The 16,053-nt window shown below is 44.7% G+C and overlaps 1 protein-coding gene across 2 annotated transcripts in view; it reads left to right on the top strand.

Annotated features, from left to right (window-relative positions):
* The window catches only part of LOC144798032 (methylcrotonoyl-CoA carboxylase beta chain, mitochondrial-like), a 438,830-nt gene extending 423,979 nt beyond the window's left edge, over nucleotides 1-14,851 (top strand). For both annotated transcript variants that reach the window (XM_078668818.1, XM_078668816.1), the window contains exon 12: nucleotides 9,546-14,851. In XM_078668818.1, coding sequence (XP_078524944.1) covers nucleotides 9,546-9,549 — 4 coding nt within the window. In that variant the 3' untranslated portion in view covers nucleotides 9,550-14,851. The remainder of the gene's footprint in view (nucleotides 1-9,545) is intronic.
* Nucleotides 14,852-16,053: the final 1,202 nt, after the last annotated feature.

The raw sequence follows: 16,053 nt of genomic DNA, 5'->3' as shown, positions 1-16,053 counted from the left end.
CACACACAGACAGAGCCACACACAGACAGAGCCACACACAGACAGAGCCACACACAGACAGAGCCACACACAGACAGAGCCACACACAGAGAGCCACACACAGAGCCACACACACACACAAACACACACACACACACACAGCTCTCTGCCCAGTAACGCCCTAGGGAACAGAAGCACGAAAAACCAGATCACAAGCAGGGAACAGAGGCACGAAAAACCGGATCACAAGCAGGGAACAGAGGCACGAAAAACCGGATCACAAGCAGGGAACAGAGGCACGAGCAGGGAACAGAAACACAAGCACTTATCCTCGGTAGCTCCGGCTGGAAAGCGGACCACGCCATAACACCAACCATCTTTCTCCAAGGCGAAGCAGAAATGCCTCGGAGAAAGCAGCGTCATTTTCGGAATCGGGGTGTGGTTTTCTTTCTCTCCTCTTCCCATTGGCTGGAATGTAAAAAAGAGGAGAGAAGGAAAACAGAAAGAAAGTAACTGCAAGGCGAGAGGGTGTTTAAAAGGCCAACTGTTAAGCAAAAAGTACATTGCAGTGTACACTGTAAATAAGGTGAAGGGTTCCCTTAGGAGATTCACTGAGCTTTGATTCGCCATTAAAATAGCCTACAATTTTTTAGTTTACTGTATCAGTTCTCACGGGACAACACTAGAGATTATGCAATAGAGAAAAACAGGAACAATGCAAAAACATTAGGAATGCATAGTGCTTAAAAAGAATATATAAATGTGCAGGCACTCAATATCCTACAGCAATCTGTTCACTAGCGAGAAGTACCGCTATTAACTATGCTATACTACTGTTGAGAAATATTGGCAGACTCTCTTGTAAAAAATAAATAATTCATGTGGTCAGTCCACATTATTACCTGCCCATTTAAAGCACTGGCCGTTTCACCTCAAGATATCAATTTCCATTCAGCAATTAGACAAATTAAATCATCAATGTGACGGGGTGGCATTCATTACCATAGCTGGCATGTTAACCCAATTGCTGATTTTTCCGTTTTCCCTATGGCTTTAAGATCAAAAGTCAACCCTGAACGTAGTACAACGCAAAATATTTATCCCAAAAAATCGTATGTATGTGATAGCATACAAACGTAAAATTCGGGCATCACGTGTGGGCGATGAGTCTCATGAAATGCAACCAAATGCACTTAGGAAGCGTGATTAACGCTCAATCCAATGACCAAACCAGAACATTGTGATATCTTCACCAACTTGAAAAAGATGACGCATTCACGGCGGCATGACATTTACGGTATCAAAACGCAAGAACACATAATTAAATACGTTAATAATTTCCTAAAATATTAATATGGCCAACACAGCAGACAGATATAGGCGCCCCACCGACAAAATGTGTCAGGCAACCCTTCATGGGGGAACGTGTAACAACTCGGCACCGCCCTCTAATCGGTGCAAGTTCACTGTTGTTACAGGATTACAGTGTGCTTGGCATGACAATGAATAGGCAGTGCCATCTCACATTGTTATGCAACTGGCTGTCTGGAACGGTGGCTTGCAGGCGTCCTTTCTTCAGGAAGTGCCAAGTGCATGTTTAATCAATGCTACATCACGCTCGCGTGTGCAGCCTGCGCCGCCGTCCCCGTGCCCCTCGGATGAGACTGGGTGATATGCTATGCCAAGCACAGAATCCCGGGAACGGTGAATGTAGGTGTGGGGCGCTCCCAGGACTGGCGTCACGGCTCAGCCTTGTGCACGCATTCCTCAGCGTCTGGGGCTCTATCGCGGAGCGCGTGAGGTACAGTTACGAGGCGCCGTGAGTCGCATCTATGGGCGGCTGACGAGAAACCGAGGAGGGACTGTCGAGACACAGCCACTCGTAGGCAGCAAACATTTCATAGCGCAACCTTCGTTCTCCATTGTTTCCGAGTCCCTCCAACAAGGGACGCGCACTACTGTTTCATTCAAAACATTCACCGCGAGCATGAAGGGAACCAAACATCTGTGAGGATGGTCCCCTTTTAATGCCAGAGATCGATACCAGAGAGCATCATCCTTCACTCGCACTGCCTAAATGGATTTTTGATGTATTGGGCTTTTTTTGTGAAGTATTTGGAAACCCAGGACAACCCGGTGCTTCAAAGACAAATGACAACGGTCTTCGGTGTACGTTTGCTTTTCTCCTGCGCTCGGAGTAAATAGCAGTACTCCATGAAGAGAAAGGGCTGCTTCACCACAGTGTTGGGGACTCGGAAGAATGCCGGATGCTATTTTATCCTTCATGCACTGTAGTAGGGTAAGGAACGTTTGCCTTTTCTGTGCGCCCACAGCAGCGATGCTAGCAAGAGGAAGGGGGGGGCGCCACACTGCCATGTAGCGTGCGTTGCTTGGATTCAAAGCAACCCTCTGTGGTAGAGACGCATTTGACATCTTTTCTTTGATTTATGCAAGTGAAGATAGTTGCTCCTCGCAGCGCGCTTATGTTGCAGCAACGAGAAAAGTACAGGTCTTATATGAGAAAACAAATGGGTGGCTTTTTGGTGCATCCCAGATCAGGGATTCTCTGGCACTGTAGCCGGATTGATAAACACCAGTGTTTACTAGGAAACTATCACAGCACAGCGGGCAAACGATGGTCACTGAAGTAACAGGTTTACAGGAGGCTCAAGCAGATAACAGAGTCACAAGCAGGGAACAGAGGCACAAGCACTTACCCTCGGTAGCTCCGTCAGGAAAGCGGAACACGCCATAACACCAACCATCTTTCTCCGAGGCGAAGCAGAAATGCCTATGAGAAAGCAGCGTCATTTTCGGATTCGGGGGCGTGGTTTTCTTTCTCTCCTCTTCCCATTGGCTGGAATGTAAAATTCCAGCCAATGGGAAGAGGAAAAAAAAAACAGAAAGAAAGTAAAAAACACACCCCCGAATCCAGTCTTCAAGGGAGTGATGCACCTCTCCTCCAATGGCTGGCCTCCGTTTACGAAGCGATCCAATGGAGAAGAGGGGTGGGTTCAAGCCCCCATACTGTAGACATAAAGTCTCGGAGCGAGACTGCGCAAGCGCAGCCTTCGCTAGTCCGAGACCTAAAAACCATTCACCCGGTTTGTCCGTGCCTCCTCCCCCCTCCCGTTGTCCGTGATGCCAACTATTTACAATGCAATAGGTCTTGCATAAATGCGAGACCTATTGCATTGTAAATGCAGTTTTTTAATTCCACTTAAAGCTCTGTCTGAGACAACTACTATCATTAATGAGTTTCTCTTACTAAAGGCAGCACATGGGAGCCCGCGTTCACTTTAACCCAGGCGCCCAGCATTTTCTCACCCTCACCCCTTTTAGTAATTATTATTGAATTTCTGCCCGAGGGGAAGGAGCCTGCAAAGGTTGGGGTGAGCAGCGCTTTCCCACGCCTGGGACACGCTGCCTGGGCTCTCACAGGGCATTCCTAGGCTGCCAGCAGTCGGCAAATGTTTGGACAGCCTAGACAAACAGCAGAGAGATTTATTCCCCTGCCCACGTGCCCTAGGGCCACGGTACAGTGTGTGCCTGCCCGTGCATTCGCGTGTGTGGCTTCAGGGGTTGAGTTTAATGCTTCCATAGCCCACCGCTGTGATTGAAAGGAAAAACAGAAAACTACAGGTTTTATTTTCAAGCGATTTTTGTCTGCCTCCATTCCCTTCCTCCCTCGCTTTTCGTTCCCTTCCCTCACCTCCATCTCGCACGCCACCATTCTCTCTCTGTCCATTCCTTGCTCCCTCTTAACGTCCTACTCCACACCTCTTCACTCTCCCTCTCCTCTCAGACTCTCCCTTTCCCTCTCCCCCCTACCCCACGTGCTTTGCTGGGTGTCGCCCAGCACGCTGCTGCCGCTGCCTAGCCCCTGGCAAACACATTCTGACCTGTTCTAGCAGCTCCTGCAGTGGTTGCTGGCCCAGTTCCCAGCACCGAGAAAGATGAACGAAGGCTGTAATGAACAGCTGTCAACAGATGGTACTGCCCTGCTTGCTTTAACACTGCAGCAGCTGTGTTAGGTTTACACAGCACAGGTGCAGTATTTATACCACCACGTAAGATGTATGTAAGCATGCATTCGGTGCATGTGCTATATATGGGGACACAGGTGACGGGTCTCGCGGCCTGGTGTCCGCGTGAGGGTGGTCCTACCGAGACAGACTTACAGGCACCGTGCAGACTCTCATCAAACTGTAAACACATATATCAGACCTGTATCCCTTCATCTGCCCCATGGCTCACCAAAATCACTTTGGTTCTCGCGCTGTTCTCCCCTCACCCCCAGTGGCCTAAGTGCCACCCTTTAACAGATGGCGTCTGCCACACATACTGGTTTTCGCTAGTGCTGTGAATATTTGAGAAGATTTTCCTTACTATGTGAAGTTTTTTCAAGCTTTGCAATCTCAGTGAACGTCACACAGTTTGCAGAATTGTGCCCCAGAAAAAAAGCACAAACTGGAGAGGATGTAAAACAAAAAAATTGCATTTAAAAACTGTTTTTGGAGACAGTCCTAAACAACTTTCAGATCCTCATTCTAAAGGCTGCTCAAACCCCACTTCTGCTTGCCCCCTGCCCTTGCGAGTGTCAGCTGTATATGTAAGGAGAGACCTCTCAAACATCCCTGCACATTTATTTATAAAAGTTTTATATTGCGCTAGCTAGACCCGTAGGTATCAGAGCGCTTTACATACACAAAGGAAAAGAAAGATTGCATAACATTGCAGGACATGAGGATGCATAAAGGTATAAGCAAAGACAGAATACTTGTGTATCCAGTGAGGGGAGAGAGACGCAGGGGGTTGACACAGACAGATAACCACCATCCTTGAAGGTCAAAGTGAGGGGGGAGTCCATTAGTCCATTATGTTATTGATGTCTAGGATGGTTGACTTGGACGGAAAAGTATTGGTTGAGGAGAAGGAGTTTCAGGTCCTTTTTGAAGCAAGAGAAGGAGGGGTTGCATCTGAGGTCAATCGGGAGTGTGTTCCACATCCTGGGTACGTTGCCAGAGAAGAACCGGCACTGGGTTGTTTTCTTTTTCAGTTTTGGAGGGATGAGAAAAAGTGAGTTGGTGCTTCTCATAGTTCTGGATTTTTCTTCTTTTACTAGTTTGCTGTTTAGGTAGTTTGGGGATTGGGTGTGAAGGGCCTTGTGTGTGATGCAGGCCAGTTTGTGAATACATTTACCTTCAAGTGGAAGCCAGTTGAGTGCGTTGAGGGTTAGTGACATGTGTTCAAATCATTTTACACCAGTTATGAGTCGGGCTGCCATGTTGAGGACTGTCCTTAGTGGGGCTAGGTGAGCTTTTGGTGACCCTGTTAGGGTGGCGTTTCCATTGTCCAGTTTAGAAAGGACTAGCGATTGTACAATTGTCTTGAGATCATCTTGAGGAATGAAAGGTTTAATTTTCTTGAGGTGTTTTAGAGAGTAAAGGACACTTTTTGCAGAGTTCTTGATGTGGTCCTTAATTGACAAGTTCTTGTCCAGGGTAATGCCTAGTGACTTTACTGAGTCAGATAGGACGAGGGAGCAGTTGAGAGCATCAAGCTCCTTGAGCCAGTCTTGACATGGTTGGTGGTCACTTTTTGGAGAGAAAAATATTAGTTCCGTTTTGTCTGGGTTCAGTTTTAAGTGGTTTGCGTTAAACCAGGTTTGGATCTTGGTTAGCGTGCCATTGAGGTGTCGGACGTCGCTGGGTGATTTGATTTTGTAGTATATTTGTGTGTTGTCTGCATAAAGGTGGTATTCGTTCTAAGTGGTTTGGCAATCTTCTTACTGCTGTGGTGAATAGTATAGCAAAAGTAGTCCCAAACGCCCATAAAATATGGAGTACTCTCTGCATTCTCGTGGGAAAAGTAAACAAGCATTTGTAATGCAGTAGGTCTCACAATTGCAAAATTGTAGCCTATTGGCATTGTAAATGACAAAGCCATTTACTGATGTTTAAAAACCTTTAATAATAAAAGGCATTGTTATTTACAATACTAATAGGTCAAAGTTTCTAAAATGTGAGACCTAGTGCATTGCAAATGCTTGTTTTTACATTTGAAACTTACATTTGTAATACCAAGTTCTGACCAAGAGAGGTAGGCTGATAACATTCTTTTGTTTCAAGTGGAAAAAATATAAGACTCAGTGTTAGAACTGGGGGTCTCTAGTTGGCAAAGGTAGGCTGATAACATTCTTTTGTTTTAAGTGGAAAAAATATAAGACTCAGTGTTAGAACTGCGGGTCTCTAGTTGGCAGAGGTAGGTACCACTGTCCAAATAGGGACCCTTGCTTCTAGTCAGGGCAAGGAGATAACCCTCTGAGATAACCCCTGCTCACCCTCTAGGTAGCTTGGCACGAGCAGTCTAGGCTAACCAGAGGCAATGCGTAAAGTATTTGTACCAACACTCACAGTAACACAGTGAAAACACCACAAACTGACTCCACAACAGTTTAGAAAAATAAAGGTATTTAATCTAAACTACACAAAACCAAAACGACAAAAATCCAACATACACAATTCAAGAATATGGTTTCAAAAGAGTTCTTAAGGTTTGCGTTAAAGTTCTTCAAGTTGCGGTAAAATAAACCACAGATGCGTGAAAAGTTCACAGTTGTGTCACGTTTACTCACAGTACCTTTTAGTTGCAACAAAGTTCCAAAAGCAGAAGCTGGTGCGGTGGAAAACAAGCGATGCGTTGCTCCTGAGACCCTGGGGAGGCGATGCGACAGCCCCGCTGCAGCAGCGGGCGTGTTGCGACGAATCCGGTCTGTATGGGGAGGAAGGCCACTTGTATGGATTCCGGTGCGTAGGTTCCGTAGGAAGTTTGTTCTCAGAAAGGCACGATGCGACGATCTCGTAGGGGCTGCGACGATCTCCGGGGCGACGATGCGCGATCCAGCGGTGATCCTCTCTCTCGCAGCTCCTCGATGCGATGATTCTGCGACGATGCTCGCAGCGACGTGATGCGGTCCGCTAGCAAGCGGTGCGGCGATCTCACCCAGCGACGACAGGCTCTGCAACGACACTCGCAGCGATGTTCGACTTTCCCGCACCGGTCTGGTGCGTCCCGCAAACGAAGGATGCGACGGCTCTGGCAGCGGTGTCAGGCGCTGCGACGATCTCGACCTTCGTAGCGGCGGGAAACTTCTCGCACTGTCGGGGATGCACTCCGCAAGCGAGCGATGCGACACTTTTCAAATGAAAAAGTCTCTCAAGCTTAGTTTCAAGCTTCCCAGCACAGGTACTACTTCCAGAGGCACCACAACTGGATCAAGCACTCTAGGAAGGACAGAACTCTCTCAGTAGAGTTCAGGGAAGCTGGGGGTGAAGTCCTTTTGTTCCTGGGACTTCAGAACAGGGAGCCAGCTCTTCTCAGGCCCTTGGAGATTCCTCCAAGACAGGGGACACAGCACACAGCAAAGTCCTTCCCCCTCTCCTTGGCAGCAAAGCAACAGCAGGTCAGTCCAACAGAGAAACAGCAGGACAGTCTACCTTCTTCAGAGTCAGCTTTCTCCTTGGCAGAGGTTCCTTCTTGATTCCAGGATGATCTAATCTTCTGTTGTCAGGGGTCCTGTACTTATATCCCTAAAGTCTTTGTTCTCCTTGTGCATGTGGGCCCTGAGCCCGGTCTGAACCAGTTCTGGGTGTTTCCTGAGTACTTTGTTTTGCTGGATTCTTCTTTCCTTTCAGAGTGAGGGGCAGGGTCGTCAGCCGCCCAGCAGGAGGTGGAGCCAGCATTGTGGAAGGCAGGCACAGCCCTATTCAGGCCCAGGTGCTAACTCCTCCCACCACTCCAGTTGCAAATGCAGTCATTCAGCCTAGGGCTTACTCAGCCAGCCTCCTTGGGAATCCCCAGCCCCTGTCACTCTCAAACCAGACAGTCAATACACAAACAGGCCAAGGCACACAGAAGGGTCAGACAAGAGAACAGCAACTTTCTAAAAGTGCTGTTCTCAAACACAGGATTTAAAAACAATCTTTCCTAAAAGATGTGTTATTAAATTCTGAGTTCAGGGATACTAGATACTTATGTCATATCTTGTTCCTATGGGAAGAAATACTGGAAGTCACTGTAGCCAGCATCCCCCATGATAATCTATGGAGCAAGATAGCCTTACAATAGTGAAAGCGAAAATGGCTGCCGCCATTCACTATCAGAACATGTTACCTGCACTAGTACATGCTCTACCTTTTACATACACCGCACCCTGCCCAGGGGGGTACCTGGGGCCTTCCATAGGGGTGACTGATGTGCACAAAAAGGGAAGGGTTAGGCCTGGTCAGTGGGGACACTGACCAGGAGGACATGGCAGTTTCTAAACTGCACACAGGCACTGCAGTGTCAGGCCTGAGACATCATTTTAGGGCTACTCCTGTGGGTGGCACAATCAGTGCTGCAGGCCCACTAGTAGCATTTGCCATCACCAGCCCTGGCACACCCAGTGCACTTTACTAGGGACTTCATGGTGATACAAATATGCCAAACATGTATATCCAATCAGAATAACACTTTACATAGGGAGCACTTACACTCTGGCACTGATCAGCAGTGGCAGAGTGTCCAAAGCATCTAAACCAGCAAAAACGAAATCCAGCACAGAATCAAAAATACAGGAGGTAGAGGCAAAAAGATAGGGGGAAACCACTCCAGAGATGCCAGGTCTAACACTCAGTAAGCCACTACTTAATGGGCCATTGCTAACACCTTTTGTCATTTATATACTGGCTGGGAGGAGGTGTCAAAAGTGCGGGGACTCCTAATATTACTCAGACTTCTCTCCTCCACCATTGCTGATAATCACACTATGGATACTTTTACACATTAGTAAGGCCTGGCTGACCAGAAGAGTATGTTTGCAAATCATGTGATTGATTGCATTTTTAAAAGGGGTTACATAACTTAACTGCAATGTTTAAATATGCAATTGCAATGTTTAAACATTGCCAATTTATTAGAATAGTGTGAAAAATTCGGTGTGTTCCCTGATGATGTTTTATCTTACCCTGGGGGAAATGGGAAGGGGTGCAGGTTTAAAAAGATTGAATATCACTTCTTTAAGGGGAGTTTCGGTTTGTCTTTGTGAAGCCTTCTGGTGTACAGAGAACACCTACTGTCTTTGCTTCTCACTATGCAATGTTTACCCTGCCACCGGAATTTCCTGCTGCTTGAACAGAAAAATATGCTTTAACCTATTAATTTACACCACACAAGTAAATTTAAGGAAATGCAAAGAAGCAGGTAGTAAATCACATTCCTACATAACGTTCTGTTCAATAGAGCTTAAGTTACATGTTAATTAACAGTTACTTCTTCATTGAAGTTTGCATAATTCTTAATGTGTAGCTATCCATAATTGTGTGTTCTACCTGATAATAGCACAAATTTATATCTGTTTTGTAATTCTGTGCTTGTAGGATTACAAGTTACTGCAAATACATGCACTTTACTTCTGTCGGCATACAATGGTTGTCTATCTATGTATCTTTCTTGTGCACATGAGCCTCAATATCAAATTTGTGCAAAAATTCTCACCTGATTTTATTTTGTGTTTTCTATAGATAATATCCCAGTGTTTAAGAATTATTAAACAGAAGAACCAACCCTCTGGTGTACAAAGAACTTCAGTGATGAGAATGTAATTCCAAATTGTATCAGGACTGATTGCATTTTTTAATCAGACATTTCATGTTCGAATTTGCGGAAAATGTTGGACCTTTGTTCTCTTGTCATATCTTTTCTGCAAAGTCTTTGTTTCCTTTGAAAATGAAAGCATACGGCTCAAACCCAAAAAAAAAATTCTGCGTGTTTGGGTTGCGCCTAGAAAATACATGAATGATGCTTACCTATATTGTTTGTACACACAGAGGTGTGATTTGTGAGTCTGGTACATATACAAAGTATATGCACATTGATAAGTTTTACAAATGAGCAGTGCCTATTGGTATCCCAGTAATATCAAAGTGCAAATAAGTGGTTTCAGTTACTGAAGTGTTTTTGCGATTGCAAAGCCTGTGAATCAGACTTTATAAGGCCACTGTTGGAAAGTGGGTGATTAGTAGTGGTAAATATGCATCCATCACTGGCAATAAGGCCACTAACACAGTCTAGGGCGCGGAATAGGTCTCAGTAAATTATTCCCATTGCTAAACCCTGAGTAGCTTGGTTGCCAGCAGTCTGGCTTAGGTTAGGAGACAGGTATGTAAAGTATTTAAAAACATCAATTCAGTAAATAATTAAGACACAACACATAATAGAAATTCAACACCACTTTATAAAAATAAGAAATATTTTTATCTTTAGAATGACACCAAAAGGACAAAAAAAATAATGTAGGGAGCCAGAGATATGAATTCTTAAAGATTTAACACAATATAGCACTTAGAAACCTATAGCGCCACTCTGGGATATCTGGTCATGCTTGACCGGGACAAAGTCAAAGTTTCAGGCCGACTGTGAGGGAGCCCTGCTCGGATGCAACTCGTAGTAGCCCTCAGTCAGAATTTTATTTTCGGACTTAGAAACTTTTCTGGAGCTTTTTCTGCTGAGGTCCCTCAATGCCATTCACTCACCAGTCTGGATTCGGTGAGGGTTCATCAGCTTGCTACCCAAGGATTTTCTGGTCAAACTCTGGAAGTCTGACTCCCAGAGCTTGTCAGCGATACGAACGAGCAGGTCAGGCTGGCTTGCTGTTGAAGGTGGCCGACTTGGCTCTCACGGTTGAGTCAGTCTCCATATGGAGCTTTTTTCCTGAGTTGCTCCAAACTTCTGGAACGTCTTCCTGAAGTTCCTCTTCAGGGTCCAACGTGTCCAAAACACAATCCAAGGGTCTGGAATCTCCAAGATTGTCCTTGAAAGGGTGGGACCATTATTCTCACAATATACCTGGACAAAACCCTTACAAATCAACGGGATGCACTCCAGACAGGGTATTCTTGCTGGTGATGGTTCAGGTGAGATCTGTTAACCTGTAGCTTGCAGGGAGTCCACTCTTTATTCTTTTTGAAGCAAGGTACATCCAAAGGGCTGTAGTTCCAGATATCGCAGCATGCGTTGTCAGACAGAATGCAGGACCTGATGCTACAAATCAAGTTTTCAGCTCTGCAAGCCTTCTTCTTCTCTTAGTTTCAGGCAGCAGTTCTCAGAGGCTCTGCACCTCTCACATATTTATTCAGTGTTCTCTGGAGTCATGCAGGAGGGCACCCTGCCCAATAAGGTGCAGGGCAAGACCCCAGAGCATGACCAGTTCCCCCAAAGTATGACATAATCTTCTCCCATACGGGACAAGAACGAGTTAAACCAACCTCCAGAATGGCTCATTTCCATAGCTCTCCTCCCCTTTCATCTGCAAATTCCTCCCTTAAGTCTGCTATCTGGCTGGACCAGAGGGGCTGGTGGGTAGATGGACCTCGTTCAAGAGGTGTGGGGCAGCGGCCAGGGCGACTGCCTCCGGATCCTGGGGCTCAAAGTTCGATCCCCGTTGCCCGCGGCAGACCAGCCCAGCACCATGTGACTCTGGGCAATAGCTCGCTTAATCTTCCCCACAGCCCCCAGCGCCGGGACACCTCTCCGGAGGTAGCTGTGCGCTTTACAAATACAGGACATTTACATTTATATTTGCCTATCATTCCCTGCCTATCCTATTTCTTTTTTGCAGCTTCATGCTTTACGACCCCATCCCCTGTTCTGGCATCCCTATGTAGCAGAGCTCTCTCCAACAGATAGCCTCTCGCTGGGTGAGCCCTTTATCACTTCATCAAAGCAGCCTGGCTAATCCTGTTAACTCTGACCAATCAGGGAAGACCACAGGGAGGCTACATTTTAGCTTACAGACAAGAAAGTCTTATATCTTATTTTCTGTATGCTTTAGGATAAATTAAACAGTGGCATATTGTTGGATTTATCAATACCATTCTCCTAAGTCCTTGAATGATATTTTTCAAGGACTGTGAGTCAATTCCTAGCAATAGTTATGCATTCATTAACTATTGCCATGTTATCCCATGGGGCGGTACAAAAGGGGGTGGTGATGGACGGAGCATCTGAATCAATCAAACACTCACACCCAGTCAAAAGATCTGGGTTTAATCCATCACCGTTCTTCAGCCCACTCTGCCACCCCAGTTCAGAACCGTCTTCAGCCCGGCTTGCTTGAATCCAGTGGCAAAGTGAGCAAGGGGCTAGGCATCTACTAATGGGGAAAGAGCAATGTGCAATTTCTCCATCATCAGGGCATATAAACCATATTTTATGAAGGCCCTACTTATTGTTACATGACCCCCCTACCCTTAGGACACCTAGGGGAGACTTCAGGGGTCATGAATAGGCAAATATAGTGTAAATCCTCACTCCACAGTTCTTCTAGCACCAAAGTTGATTTTGGGAGGCACCTTACTACAATAGGGAAAGGGAAATATGCAGTTTCTCTATACCCAGGGAATATAAATATATTTTATAAGGGCTCTCCTTATAATTATATGACACCCCACCCCTAGGGCACCTAGGGGTACCTAACATGCGAAAGTGTTGTAGATTCTCACTTTTTAAGTACCCCTACTACCAAGGTTGAGCTTGGGCACAATTTACTTTTAAAAACAGTGCTGCAACACAGGGCTGCTTTTAAAATGACCTCAGGCGCTCAGCAGTGCACACGTGCAAGTGCAGAAGGGGCTGCTGTCCTCTAACCTGCCATGCCCTATTATATACTAGAGACTTATAGATAGTTTTAATCCCTCTGCTCTAATATCTACTAGAGACTTATAGGGCATGTCATGTCAATGGTAAGTGTGCCCTAATATATAGTGTACCTTATTGGATGTGGGTGTTTCAACATAAAAGTGGGTGTTTTCAACATAGCACTGGACCTGCCCAGCAGAGCCTAGGGCAATCTGAGTCAGAAAAACACCATCCTGGTGTCTCAAATAGGACAAAATGTGGGGTGGCACTGCAAACCTGTCCTAATTTCTAACAGCCACAACACACATTTTCTTAGTGTACAAAAAACCCTAGTTACGAGTGCCCTCAATTTGGGGTGGTAACTGATTTGCAAAAGGGCAATCTGTTCCCATGAGTATTGTGTCAGACAGCCTCAGAGGGAGTCGATAGTGGTCCTGAGAGTCCATTGCATGATGCCTTGATATCTTCCCAAACAAGAAACTTTTTTTTTTTTTTTAAACAGTACCTACCTCACTTTGTAATAGATACGGGCTACTTTAATAATAATAAAAAAACGTTCACCGTTTCGGAAAGCAAATGCAGATACAGTGATCTGCTGTCCCTTGCATGCTACTAGCTTTGTGTTTGCAGACATTTACAGGAAAGTGTGAAATTCGACCTAACTCATTAATATTCTTTAGGTAGCTTGTTTTGTTGGCCCCTGTGAATGAGTAACCATCCTGCAAGTTTCTCAGGTCCATGCCTGGTGTGCTACTCCAGTCCAAGTTTTTTCCTTGAATTCTGTGACATGTAGTCATGCTAATTCCCTTATAAAACAGGACTGCATGTCCTAAACAAAAAACAAACAAAAAAAACAGGACTGGAGCAGCACATCACACATGAACCTGGCTTGGCAGCTATGTAATAATTTCAGATGCAACCTGTAAATACAAAGGTTGCACTGCAATTTACATTATGTTCGCAATGTAGTCGGTTAACGATTAAAACATCTCTGATTTGCAAATGTGATACTACATTAGGCCCTAGATAAGAACTTCCAAAGTAGTAACTGGTTATCTTCCAGAAGTCCTGAAATAAAAGTACTACATGTATTCAGTGCCGAACTTACACCCAGTGAGCCAGATGTAGGTGGTGCAGTAAAATTCTACGTTCTCTGCAAGGTTTTCAGAACTTACAGGAATGGGGCATGAATGGGAACATCATGTATTTTAGTGGAAATAAATGCAAGTAGAAACTAATTTCTTAAGGAGGAGTTTTCCTAACCTACTAAGGGCGCAATTACGATCTCGCTAGGAAACCTGGGTGGGTGGGGAAAAGCGTTGTCCCTGTGGCGGGCACCCCATGGTGCCTGCCATACTGTGCATGCTTGGATCAGGGGGACTCATGGGCACCCCCCCATGACAGATTCGCTGGGCCCCGGGTGAAAGGGGAGCTTGCTACTGCCCCCCGAAGTACAATTCCGACTGCCGTTTCGTCTCGCGGAGACTGAGTTGATGTGGCTGTCCGAATTGTACTTGCTCGGTCGGAATCCGGCTCCATTGTGCGGTACGATTCGGCTACAAGCAAGTCGTATGGGCAGGATCGGACTCTGAAACGATTTGGTCGATGTGTACGTGATACTCGCTTCGTACTTGGTCGTTCGGACCTGTGTACGATTCGGTTGGAAACCAGGGCTACGAATCGGATCTGGGAAAGCCAAATCCGATTCAGAGGCCTTCCGAACTACATCGTAATCAGGCCCTAAATGTTTGATGTATGCAAATGTGTACATTATGCACATCTATGTAAGTAATAAACAGGTGATGACACCTAATTTATGTTCGGGTCTGTCGAAATTGACTGTGCATACCAATTTTGGCCAACACTTCATATCTGTTTCAGGTAGCATTTCGGAGTGTGAGAAACACTCCCATTACAAAACAACAGAGGATAGGTGTCACAACAAATAGTTCCTAATTAATTAATGTGAGACAATTCATTATAATACGCTTTAGGTTTGTGTATCTAATCAATTCTTTGTAGTGTATTATGCTTTTATTCATGCAAAAGTGCAAATTTAAAAAGAAACCACGTACACTTAACTGGCTGTTCTTGAGAAATATGGGTATTTGCTAAATACAGTTTATTTTGTGACTTTTAAAAGTTGGCATTCTTTTCATAATTTCTATTAAATACATCCCAAATTATAAAAGGTTATCGACTTGACTCACATATTTTAACCTGCTTTAGATTGTGTTACAGACCTCTTTGCTTGCTAAGTGCAAAACAATTAACGCATTAGTAATGTTCAGTGATAGTTTGGCTTTGGAGGGTAGACAGCTCATCCTTGCTGCTGATATACTCATTCGTCATTATGTTCACGTCTCATATGGTTAATCACAATGTTCTCATGCTGGATCATTTCCTGGCCCTTCTGTTTTGATGCCCATCCTTACATCTTTCTGTCTCTGGTTTCCGCTCTTTGATATACTTTCAACTGAGGTCAGTGGTAGAATATGTGTGTGATGTACAAAGCATTTTTGCAGTCGGAAACAGACTGATTTGCAGAATCATGCTTTTTGCGACCACAAAAATGCTTTTTGAAATCTGCAAAAGCACAAATTGTGTTACGGTAACGTTATCAAATTGCAATTAGTTTTAGCTATACAGTATTTGTAAGGGGCATGTTTAGGGTGTCCTTTCCAAATACCAAATCGGTATGGTATGTATTACTGTTTTGCGACCGAAGTCTGCTTCAAAAACAGTCATATTTTACAACCAGTTTAAAGAGGGTAACCCAATCACATAGGGGCCCGTTTGAGAATGTCAAGAAAATATTTTTAGAGCAGGCAGTGGTCCCATGGATAGCTTTCTGCTCTTTAAAAATGAAACGTCAAAGTTCAAATATATATATTTATTTTTTTTACACATCCCGTTTTCCTTTAAGGAAAACGGGCTGCATTAACAAAACAAGTAAAAAAGAGTCTGCTTTATTAAAAAGCAATCAAAGACATGGTGGGCTGCTGACTCCAGCAGGCTTCCATCCCTGTGATCGCTGAGATTCCTAATGGGTAGCAAATTGCGACTTACTTCATTAATATTTATGAGGTAGGTTGATTTTCGACTTGCTAGCAATCGTTATTTCAAAAGGGTATGTTTTCTTTCATCAGGAATTTCGATTTCCTAATTGCCATTCGGTAAAAATCGTAATTAGGAAATCCCAATTCTAGATTTTTGTACATCTGACCTCAAGCTGATTTGGGTGGATTTCTTTCCTTGTGCTATCTTCAGATTCGTTAATGAAGCATTTATTTGGTTTTATATATTTTTATTTTTATTTCTGATTGACATGTAAAGATTAAGAAGTGACTAGAAAATACTTTGTTATAACCCAATTCTACTTCATTTTGATTT

The sequence above is a fragment of the Lissotriton helveticus genome, chromosome 1_2 (assembly GCF_964261635.1).
Source record: "Lissotriton helveticus chromosome 1_2, aLisHel1.1, whole genome shotgun sequence".
In the NCBI taxonomy this organism is placed as follows: domain Eukaryota; kingdom Metazoa; phylum Chordata; class Amphibia; order Caudata; family Salamandridae; genus Lissotriton; species Lissotriton helveticus.
The sequence above is the reverse complement of the archived record's forward strand: the minus strand, read 5'-3'. Positions and strand labels throughout refer to the sequence as shown.